This window comes from Myxocyprinus asiaticus, chromosome 31 (genome assembly GCF_019703515.2).
Source record: "Myxocyprinus asiaticus isolate MX2 ecotype Aquarium Trade chromosome 31, UBuf_Myxa_2, whole genome shotgun sequence".
NCBI classification, from domain to species: Eukaryota; Metazoa; Chordata; class Actinopteri; order Cypriniformes; family Catostomidae; genus Myxocyprinus; species Myxocyprinus asiaticus.
Window position 1 is genome coordinate 4,399,057 of NC_059374.1, and position 11,922 is coordinate 4,410,978.

Sequence of the window (11,922 nt, forward strand, 5' to 3'; positions counted from 1 at the left end):
GGTAAATAATGAAGAATGTAGAAGCTATCGAAACTTCAGCGGATACAGCACCTTACAAATGTGATTTGAATACTTTACCATCACCTCACACTGTGTGAATAAGTACGTTGTTTAAGATAACAGTGTTGAACTGATGTTGGCTAATGTGCTAAAGCTAGCGGGAACACATCACATGCGCTTGAAACGTCACTTCCGTTGGCTATTAAATGGCAAATGCTTCCGTGTATTAAATTTTTTGTTATATGTTCCATTTGGGATGATACTTCTTTCAGCTGCTCCTGTTAGGGGTCACCACAGCAGAGCATCCATGATTCGCATATTTGACTTGGCACAGGTTTTACACCAGATGCCCCTCCTGATGCAACCCCCAGTGGCTGGCGGACCCTCACTCACACCTACGGGGCAATTTGAGTCTCCAATTCACTTAACCTGCATGTTTTTGGACTTGTGGAGGAAACTGGAGCACCTAGAGGAAACCCACATGGACATGGGGAGAACATGCAAATTCCACACAGAAAGGCCCAGTTGAGCTGGGACTCAAACCCGGGACCTTCTTGCAGTGAGGCGACAGTGCTAACCACTGCATAGCGTGTCATTTGGTAAACAGCTATGGATTAAACCACTGGAGACTTGTATGGATTACATTTATGCTGTCTTTATGTGCTTTTTGGCGCTTGATCGTTTTTAACTTCATTCATTTGAATAGTGTAGGAGATATTCTTCAAAGTCTTCGTTTGTGTTCTGCAGAAGAAAGATTTTCATACACATCTAGGATGGCATGAGGGTGAGTAAATAATTGGAGAATTTTAATTTTTGGGTGAACTATTCCTTTAAAATATATATACACTGGTAGCCAAACGTTTGGAATAATTTACAGATTTTGCTCTTCTGGAAAGAAATTGGTACTTTTATTCACCAAAGTGGCATTCAACTGATCACAATGTATAGTCAGGACATTAATAACATGACAAATTACTATTACAGTTTTAAAAAAATTAAACTTAACTTAAACTACTTCAGAGTTCTCATCAAAAAATCCTTCACGTGCAGCAATGACAGCTTTGCAGATCCTTGGCATTTTAGCTGTAAGATTGTCCAGATACTCAGGTGACATTTCACCCCACACTTCCTGTAGCACTTACCATAGATGTGGCTGTCTTGTCGGGCACTTCTCACGCACCTTACAGTCTAGCTGATCCCACAAAAGCTCAATGGGGTTAAGATCCAGAACACTCTTTTCCAATTATCTGTTGTCCAATGTCTGTGTTTCTTTGCCCACTCTAACCTTTTCTTTTTGTTTTTCTGTTTCAAAAGTGGCTTTTTCTTTGCAATTCTTCCCATAAGGCCTGCACCCCTGAGTCTTCTCTTTACTGTTGTACATGAAACTGGTGTTGAGCGGGTAGAATTCAATGAAGCTGTCAGCTGAGGACATGTGAGGCGTCTATTTCTCAAACTAGAGACTCTGATGTACTTATCCTCTTGTTTAGTTGTACATCTGGCTTTCCACATCTCTTTCTGTCCTTGTTAGAGCCACTAACACTACTCCTTTGTATGAAATCTTCAGTTTTTTTGGCAATTTCAAGCATTGTATAACCTTCATTCCTCAAAACATTGATTGACTGATGAGTTTCTAGAGAAAGCTTTCTTTTTTTTTTTTTTTGCCATTTTTGACCTAATATTGACCTTAAGACATGCCAGTCTATTGCATACTGTGCCAACTCAAAAACAAACACAAAGACAATGTTAAGATTCATTTAATGAACCAAATAGCTTTCAGCTGTGTTTGATATAATGGCAAGTGAATTTCTAGTACCAAATTAGCAATTTGTCATGATTACTCAAGGATAAGGTGTTGGAGTGATGGCTGCTGGAAATGGGACCTGTCTAGATTTGATCAAAAATGACTTTTTTCAACTAGTGAAGGTGCTGTATTTACATCAGTAACGTCCTGACTATACATTGTGATCAGATGAATGCCACTTTGGTGAATTGAAGTACCAATTTCCTTCTGAAACAGCAAAATCTGTACATTATTCCAAACTTTTGGCCACCGGTGTATATTTATTTAAATAGTATTGTATATTGTATTTGCAAATACATATTTTCAGTGCCAGAAAATATTATTGTGCATTTAATAGTACAATTGGACTTCTAGTTGTAGATAACAGACATGCTATTTCCTCCAGTCATCTAGATGGCGCTGAGATGAATCGTTTGACTTTGTCAAGAAAGACTCGATGAAGAGACACAGCAGAGAAGAATCACGTTGAACTAAAGGGAGTCAAACATGTCAATATTCACACCAACTAACCAGATCAGATTAACAAATGTCGCCGTCGTGCGGATGAAGAAAGGAGGGAAAAGATTTGAAATAGCCTGTTATAAAAACAAAGTGATGAGTTGGAGATCTGGAGCGTGAGTGTGTTGTTATATCATGCTGCGTATGTGATTTAGAAGTATTGATTTTCATGTTCATGCCTTAGTTTTTTGTTTAATCTGTTATTACATACTATTTTTGTATATTAATTTACCGTTAAAAAGCTGCACTGGGATTGTAATTGTATTACGTGACTTTATGGTAGAAGGCCAGTGTGACTTTATGGTATTTCTTATGGTAAACTATACAGCATGCAGAATTAGTTGCAAGCAATTCAGTTTTGTTTTCAGAGAAGCTTGAGGGAACCACAAGTTAAACTAAGATTTAAAAGTAAAAAAATTAAGCAAATAGCAGATGACAAAAAGTACAATTTTCACCTACACGTGCTCATTGTTAATTATTACCATTTCCCACGTTTTATAAAAACAAGAACGTGATCAACACAATGAAAATAACACAATTTAATGAGGAGTTTGGAACAGTATTTAGTTTTTAGACACTTTTTGGCAGCTTTTCCTTTACTGTCCGATCCGACACATCCATATAACAATAATAATAATAGCAAAACTTTAATTTTGTGAAGATATTCAACTGATTTCTAGCATTTAAGCATAAGACTTTAGATTTTGAGAAATTTAAATTCAGTCAAGTGTGTCTTTTTTCTGGTATATGTAGATTAAAATACATTAAACATTGAATATAGGGCAAAATATCAAAAGTGTGGCACTAAAAACATATGCAGTCTAGGATACAGTATTATAGAACAAAGCCAGGAAAATGTCGATAATTTGGTAAAAATCATTTTAGCATCATCATATAAATGAAATGGAATGATCATTAAGTAAGAGATTGCTTCATTTAAGAAATGAAGTTAATGCGAGCAAAGCAGTTTGTTTATTTCTCTATTACACTGTCGTACAGATTAACTTGCACAGTTTTAGTTCTGCAATTTGTGTTTCTATGTACTTTAAACCAGTTGTATTTGTTATTGTTTTTTCTTAAAAAAAAAAAAAATAGTGAGAAAGACCTCGATGAAGTCCTGCAGACGAACACCGTGTTTGTAAATGTGTCTAAGGGTCAAGTGGCAAAGAAAGATGACCTGAAAGCTTTTGGCACAGAAGATCTGACAGAAATATGCAAACAGGTGAGTTTGCTGTTGTGTACAGGTTTGGTTTGATCTGAATTGCTTCATCATTAAATTGTTGTTGATTACAAATTGTTTTCATACATTTACAGATTTTATCTAAAGGAGAACTACAGGTATCAGACAAGGAGCGTCACAGTCAGCTGGAACAGATGTTTCGAGATATCGCAACAATTGTGGCTGAAAAATGTGTGAATCCTGAGACCAAACGGCCCTACACAGTGAACCTAATAGAGCGAGCGATGAAGGATATTCACTACTCCGTTAAAGCAAACAAAAGCACTAAACAGCAGGTCTGTAGACTGTTTGATCCTCTGAAAATGAAGTCTGTGTTTTAATTGTGTGACATCTTGCGCTACACATTTGCTTTCGGTCACGCAACAGAAATAAAACACTTCATAAACACGGAAACATTAGTTGACAATGAACAATATGACATTTCTAAATTAGCCAAGATTAATAAATGCTCTACAAGTTTATTGTGCATTGTCAGTTCAGGATATCTAATGTAGATCCTTACTGCACAGTATTACTATAAATATGCTCTTTCAGTGTAGCAGACACTTTAATGAAGGTCAGTGTCGCCCTCTTCAGGCACTTGAGGTCATCAAACAACTGAAGGAATCAATTCAGATCCAGAGAGCTCATATGCGGGTACGCTGCGTCTGGCCAGCCAAGGATGGGAAGAGACTGAAAGAAAAGCTCAAATCATTAATAAAGGTGGTGGAAAGCGAAGACTTTGATGATGAGCTTGAGATGGTAAGAGTCTTCAGGCTCAATTTATTAATTATAATGTTTTTGATATACAAGGATGTTGTCAAATATATGGGGGGAGGTGGTGTCCCCCTCAATGTCAATAGAGCACAACAGCCTGGTTCCGGAAGTAAAAAATCCCATCCCATAGACGAACTGATTTTCAACGATAACTTGTAAAACTTTAAAGACAGACCTGCAGTGAGTTACGAGGTTTTTCATCGATAGAGTATACTTCCGTTGAAGCCAATCAGAGAACCGCGACCAATGAAACCCACGAAACGTGCCTCAGAGTGACCGCCCACTCCCATGACGCACTGAGAATGACGTAATCGAGTCGGTCTCTCTTCACCCTTAAACTACCTATATTTGTACATATCGGGATATTTTGTAATAAACGCAAAATATATTGTTTCTATACTTATAATCTACAACCTAAAATCAATAGTTTTATACACTACCTGGAGCCGTTTGGATTTAAATAAGCTGATACTTAAGAGCCTATGATTGGATCATTATTGCTGTGATTAATATGCAGCAACTCTTTTAACCCTAACTGATGCAGTGTGTAGCTTCTCATTTCTTCAACAACCATGTCAGAAGACGTATCCCGTGGTCGTGGAAAAGACGTTACTCTGTTTCAGAAGGGGCAAATTATTGGCCTGCATCAAGCAAAGAAAACATCTAAGGAGATTGCTGAAATTACTAGAATTGAGTTAAGAACTGTCCAATGCATTATTAAAACCTGGAAGGATAGTGTTGAACCGTCAGCTTCGCGGAAGAAATGTGGTCTGAAAAAAATCTTGAATGATCGTGATCGGAGATCACTAAAACGCTTGAAGTCACATCGTAAAAATATCACAGTAGAACTCACGGCTATGTTAAATAGTGAAAGTAAGAACATTTCCACATGCACAATGTGACGAGAACTTACAAGATTGGGTCTAAACATCTGTGTGGCCACAAGAAAGCCAATTGTAAGTGAAGCAAATTGGAAAAAACAACTTCAATTTGCTAGGGAGCGTAAAGATTGGACTGTGGAGCAATGGAAAAAGGTCATGTGGTCTGATGAGTCCAGATTTACCCTATTCCAAAGCGACGGGCGCGTCAGGGTAAAAAGGGAAGTGCATGAAGCGATGCACCTGTCATGCATAGTGCCCACTGTACAAGCCTCTGGAGGCAGTGTTATGATCTGGGGTTGCTTCAATTGGTCAGGTCTAGGCACAGCAATGTTATGTGGCAATAAAATGAAGTCAGCTGACTATCTGAATGTACTGAATGACCAGGTTGTCCCATCAATGGATTTCTTCTTTGCTGACGGCACGGGCATATTCCATAACGACAATGCCAAGATTCATTGGGCTCAAATTGTGAAAGAGTGGTTCAGGGAGCATGAGGAATCATTTTCACACATGAACTGGCCACCACAGAGTCCTGACCTTAACCCCACTGAAAGTCTTTGGGATGTGCTGGAGAAGACTTTACGGAGTGGTCCAACTCTCCCGTCATCAATACAAGATCTCAGCCAAAAATGTATACAACTCTGGACGGAAATGAATGTTGTGACGTTGCAAAATAATGGTTGTCGAAACAATGCCACAATGAATGCAGCCATAATCAAAGCTAAAGGTGGTCCAACTAAATATTAGAGTATGCAACTTTTTTTTTTTGGCCAGGAAGTATATTCCCATAGTTTTTTATTCAGTGACATCATTCAAAATGCATCATGGGATTGTAGTCTGTGCCCTCATGAAAGACAGTAAGTACACATACTTTTTTGTCTTTATGTCTGATTTTCAAATACTTTTTTCTTCAAAACAAAGTTTGTAATATTGTGATTCTCCTCGGAGCTGGTTGGTTTGGTTCATGGCTCACAACGTTTTTATTTAAGGATTTGATTAAAAGTCTATGGAAGAAATGAATGGGAAAAATACTTCCGGAACCCAAAGTGGGCGAGCACTGTTGCACTCTATTATGGCTGGCCGATACAATCATCGATATATATCGCAATACATTTTCGATTTGTATGTAGGAGCATCGTTTTTTGCACTCAAGAGGGCTGGGTATTGAGACAGATTTACAGATTCAATTAGATTCCGATTCACAAGCTCTCAATGTGATAACGATTTCAGATTCCGAATCATTTGGAATATTCTGGTTATATAGTTTTTTTGTTTTTTTTTACATATTAAAGAAATTCCCTCCCAGCTAATGATGTTAATTAAACTGGGGACCTTCTAACTTTGTTCATTATGAAAAATATTAATTTGACAAATTTGATTATTGTTTTTTCATTCTCAAAGTTTCAAACCAAACTTTTCTCGGCGCTGAACTGGAATATTTAAACACTTGCAAGTGAAATCGCAAAACAAATAATTCATTGGCTTATCACAGGCATTTTTAGTCTTGTAGCACGAAATTTAGTGGGATATGCGAGTGAATTATTTGCATTGTAAAGGGTTGCCGCACAGAGTAAAAGATTGATCTTGGAATTTTAAAGGGGTCATGATAAACTTTTTTTTTTTTTTAACATTTTTATTATATTCCCTGAGGTCCAATTATAATTAAAGCCATAATTTAGTCATATATAATAATTTTCCATCCTGTCTCTGGCCTTCTGTCAGAAACATTCAGTTTTAAGCTGTCTAGCCCTTTAAGACTTCAATGTAAACGTCCACTGTTTTGTGCAGTCCTTCCAATACAGACATACTGTATTTGAAACGCAATCCAAAGAAAATGACAATGTTAAAACTACATTTCAGGTTTAACACAACGTACACCCAACATTTTTAGGCCTCAAAGTAAACATCAAACAAGTCCATAAGTAAATTCAGTTCAAGACAAATGTTCAATTTGAACCCAAAAGCAAATAAATAATAAATATTGGCCGGAGTTCAAACCAAAAATATTCAAATTGTAAATTTAAAAACATTTTCTGATTTTTCTTTTTTGAAAATTGTTTAGTGGGTGTTTATGAACTGTTGGAGGGACAGAGGGATTGGAGTTAATTTAAAAGGTAGTTTGAGCAGTATGGAGGAAGCAGGTGAAAACTCATCTTCAAACAAACAGCCAGCCCACACTCTTATTGAAGGGACATAATTCTCCACAAAATCCAAGAAGCAACAGGCAGATAAAGAAGGTAAAACAATAAAACCTGCTCCTGAAGAGGTGATTTTGGAGTTGTAATCCACTGTAGTGACATTCAAGCTGGTACTGAGTGTCTAGAGTTTGGTGCTCGCACTCTCTTTGTTCCTCACCATGCAATTGACAACTTCCTGTTGGGCCTACTTCATGTTAGTATCTTAAAGGGCCAGTGTAAAAAAGAAACAGCAAAATCTGCTTCAGGGTGACAGTATGTATTTATACCAGCCTGTCTCAAACTGTTCACTCCAGCAGCAACATAAACTATCAAATAGTCATGACATTTGAAACATTCGTGAGTGGAATGATGCTGGTCATCACCAGAGCGACTTCTTTCATTTTCCCGGTTTGTTTACACAGAGAACAGCATGTGTTTCTCCCAGTCAGTGGCAGCAGCAGAATGAGACGTGTTTTTAAATGTTGTGCTTGTACCGCCCTTAAAACGCAGCGCACATCGCCGGTGTTGTGCGGAAACACATCAATACGATCAAAGATGTCCATCTAGTGCGTGTTTTAAAAAAAACAACAATTAAAAATAGTGCATATGGGGGCAAAAACGGTCCAGGACGCCCCCAAAACAGCAAGACATCAAACAGTAAGTTAATAAAGAATGGGGGTGTCCATTTTAGAGTTATAACTTGACATTGCATCTTTTAAAAGCAGCGCGAGAGGCATGATAAGGGTCAAAGCTGTGCACACTTATGTAGAAAAACATTTATCCATAAATGCTCTTTTTCTGTTAATGAGGATGTTTTCAGTTCTGAAACTTACAGTATGTTTTTATAGTACAATGACCTCTTATGTCAAATGATCAAGGAAAATGTAATTCCTCACATCATAACCTCTTTAAGTATTGATATCAGATCATTCAAATGAAGATTGCAATTAATCAGAAAATCTATATTTTATCCAGCCCTATGCACGGTTTCACGTACAGACGTTGCCTTGGTTAAAATCAACAAGGACGTAATTGACATCTCTCTTTATAGGTCTATGTATTGACATGACAAAAAGGCAGGGAAAAAATCACATGAAATATGACATTAGGAAAAATTGTGTGAAAGTCATTTTAGGCATTACAGTTATTAAAAAAGGTCTGTAATTACTTATTGAAACTCATATTCAAATTCATTTGTGTTAAGTTTGTCGTTACAAGAGCCACATTTGAGGTCTTGATTGTTTTAAAGAGTTAACTAAATATACAGTGTAAATTCAAGGTCAAGGACTGAAAGCAATTTAACAGACATCACAAAACATGATGACAAAGTATTATTAGTTTAAACATTGTAGTAAAGGAGTTAAAACATTTAAATGTTATTAAAAAAAATCACAACTGTGTGCAAGGCATCCTAGAAGGAAAAGTCCCTGTGCTGATGGCCCTGACTACAGACACATCCTAAATTCATGCTGTTTATATTTTGCATTATATAGTTAAAGAATTCTGATTACATCCTTAGTTTAACCTCCTTAGACACGAGTGTGACTGCTGTGTGCATTTTCCATTTCCCTTTTTGATTTGTAACTAGTAGCACCTAATAAACATGCAAAATAAATAAATAATCATTTTCAAGAGCAAACAGTTTTCCTAAAAATTGATGTCCACATTTGTGGACCGCGGGACTAAGTTGTGAAATTATAAATAACACTAAGCTATAGAAAGTCTGATTTTTATTTTATTTGATTTTTTTTTAATCAAATTGTTTATCATGTTTCCAGGAGTGTTGGTTATTCATGTTTTTGAGACATTACAGACCTTACATTAGAAATTAGCATAATTAATTCTGATTCAAAGTAATGGCCAGTGTCATCCAATCACTGCCAACCATGTTAAAATTACTGTATATATTATAAATTCTGAATCTATGTACTGATTATCATTGTCCCATATCTGTCAAACATGTTGAGTGATCCAAACATCATCTGCAGCCTGAAACTGAACTTTTTGAGGAAGTTTAGATTGAATGCACTTAGCTTTATAGAGAGCTATAGGATGCTCCCTTGCTCCCTATTTAGTCAATGACTTAACCTCCAGCGTGCTGTCTGTCTGCACTGGTCTCAGAACAATTTAAATACACCTTATTTTCATCCTAACTCCATATAAAAACTCAAACAAAATTTTTCAGCTTTTTGATGAACCCATTTATTCACAATGTGATAATACATAGTAAATATAGGATTTCTAAGGGGAAAAAAAGCACTAAAGTACACAGTGTACACTGTTTATCAGCGTGGTGTTTTGCGGTAAATCGTTCAAATTTAAAAAATGGCATATCGGATTAAACTAGAGACTCTAATCCAGGGGTGTCAAATATGCTCACAGGTACAGATTCCTGAAGATACTGCTGAAGTTTCTGCTGGATTCAGTGTGACAATACTGTGGCTGGGTGAGAAAAAGGAGGACTTAAAGCAGACGTCACAGACGTCCAAGCTGGATAAAAAAGTACAATAAATCAACACAGTCTTTATACTTTGGGCATTTGGAAACAAAGTTTGCATCATTCTGACTGTAATCATGCATATTTATGAGGATTATATTGACCGTGAGCTGAAAACAGTCATGGGCCGAGTTAGAAATGGCATACTACATACTGCTCTTACTATTTCTGCCATAGACTGATGTAGCAGAAGCAGTAAAAGTAGTATGGGTAGTATACCATTGGGAACACAGCCATTTTCGCTGTACCACGCCCCAAAGCAGCAGCGCTGAGCTAATATTTTCCCACGCCACTGGAAACATACGGTAAATTAAAGCAAGTAGTATTTGGCTGGTCACTGAGATCTAAACATAGCTTTCTGCAGTGAGGCAGCCCAGCACCATGCAAAATAAAACTGCTTTTATTAGGCTGCTGATATAGAAATAAAGACATGATTCTTAAAAGTATTGTTAATTTCTTTGGGGTAAAACGTTTTTAATAAGGAAAAAATTACAGAGTTCACCTTTTAAATCAAAATTTAGTACAAAACATAGAACCAACTGAAATTTGCATGAGAAGTTCTTTTGGGCACTTAAGTACTTGTGTTCCCTCCCCTTTCAGGTGTGTTTGATTGATCCAGGCTGTTTCCGTGAGATTGATGAGCTCATCCGCTGTGAGACTAAAGGAAAGGGAGCTCTGGAGGTGCTCAGTCTCAAAGATGTGGAAGAAGGAGACGAAAGACTAGAATAACCTCTGCATCCTCACCTTCTTTAACATATTAAACTGTTGCCGATTCATTTTACATGAACAGTCTTATTTTTGACAAGTTATATTTTTTTATTATGGCTTGTCAACGTGCAAAAGCAATTGGAGAACCGCAGATTATTATTACTATTTTTATTAATTGAATGAGGGCTTTTTTCACAGATTTTACAGACTTCAGTAAAAATTCCTAACATATTAAATAAAATACAAAAGTTCAGCTCAGTTGCAATAAAGAGGTTTTTATTTTCTGTGAAAATGGAAGTGATGTGGATGAATAATATATATTATGTAGTTGTTCTGTAAAAATGCGTTATTATTTTAGCATGATTTATTTATATTTAATCATTGCCTTTAAATAAGAATGGACTGACAAAATAAAAAAGCTCTCTTTAAACAATGTGCCAATTAAAAATCAAGTACCCAAATGAAATTCTCTTCTCAGTTGTGTTCACACTTTAACCGCAGTGCAATGGGATACGCCATAGTGGGCATTGCCATGAAGTTTTATATTCGTGCATGTGAATAGTAAGTTTAGGCATGTGGGTTTGGCAAAATCATGCAATTTAAATGAAGACAGCCCATTGATAAGAAGTTGCTATACATTAGAATACAATAGAAATATAGATAATTTGTGTTTACATTATTTTGATGAGTAGCTGCATCCTTAAATGTCAGGTATACCTTTATGACACGCTCTTTATATATGCATGAAATTAAAGGTGGTGCTTGTCAGGACTAAATGGATGCGGGCTCCATGTAATTATAAAGAATGCGAGTTTAATTAATCGTACTGCTCTACTGACACACAAGCTATCATGGCTTGTATTAACTGTAATTGTCAAGGATATGATAGTATCTTGCATTGTAGTTTGACATGCACTTTGGTAGCCCCTGCTGGTGGAATCCCCAAACTGCAAATGCATGGACTGAGTTTGTGCTGAGAACAGACGTGGTTCTAAAATTGCATTTGGATTTTGTACTCTTAAGAAAATTGGATGACACTGTGCCTAAAGCCATGGTCACACTACTCTGGCACTCCATTCATTTCCAGTCAAACGCATCTGAACATGGTAGACCGGAAATGCAAGCTCATGCCAATACATTTCCCATTTCCATATTGCCAAACCTTAGTGTCTGACCTTCCTGATGCTCTTGTGTATGAATTGAAGCACATGGAAGTGAAAAGCCTTCTAGTGGAAGCTGTTATAACAGTAAAGGGAGGAATTAATGCTTTTTGCCATGCTTTTGAAATTAAATGTTCAACAGACATAAGAGCATCAGTGAGGTCAGGCACTGAGGTCAGGTAATAGGGCCTGGCTTGCTGTCCC

The 11,922-nt window shown here is 36.8% G+C and overlaps 1 protein-coding gene across 3 annotated transcripts; it reads left to right on the forward strand.

Annotated features, from left to right (window-relative positions):
- The first annotated feature begins 2,209 nt into the window (after positions 1-2,209).
- On the forward strand, positions 2,210-10,603 carry LOC127422288 (ribosome maturation protein SBDS-like). Of its 3 annotated transcripts, none has more exons than XM_051665705.1 (6): positions 2,210-2,415; positions 3,395-3,521; positions 3,614-3,814; positions 4,116-4,280; positions 9,736-9,855; positions 10,451-10,603. In XM_051665705.1, exons 1-6 carry the CDS (start codon positions 2,288-2,290, stop codon positions 10,577-10,579), a joined length of 870 nt encoding a protein of 289 aa, XP_051521665.1. In that variant the 5' UTR covers positions 2,210-2,287; the 3' UTR covers positions 10,580-10,603. The 3 variants fall into 3 exon arrangements, with proteins under 3 accessions (XP_051521665.1, XP_051521668.1, XP_051521667.1); XM_051665708.1 differs by having other exon boundaries at positions 2,211-2,415; positions 9,736-9,799; XM_051665707.1 differs by lacking the exon at positions 9,736-9,855 and having other exon boundaries at positions 2,212-2,415.
- Positions 10,604-11,922: the final 1,319 nt, after the last annotated feature.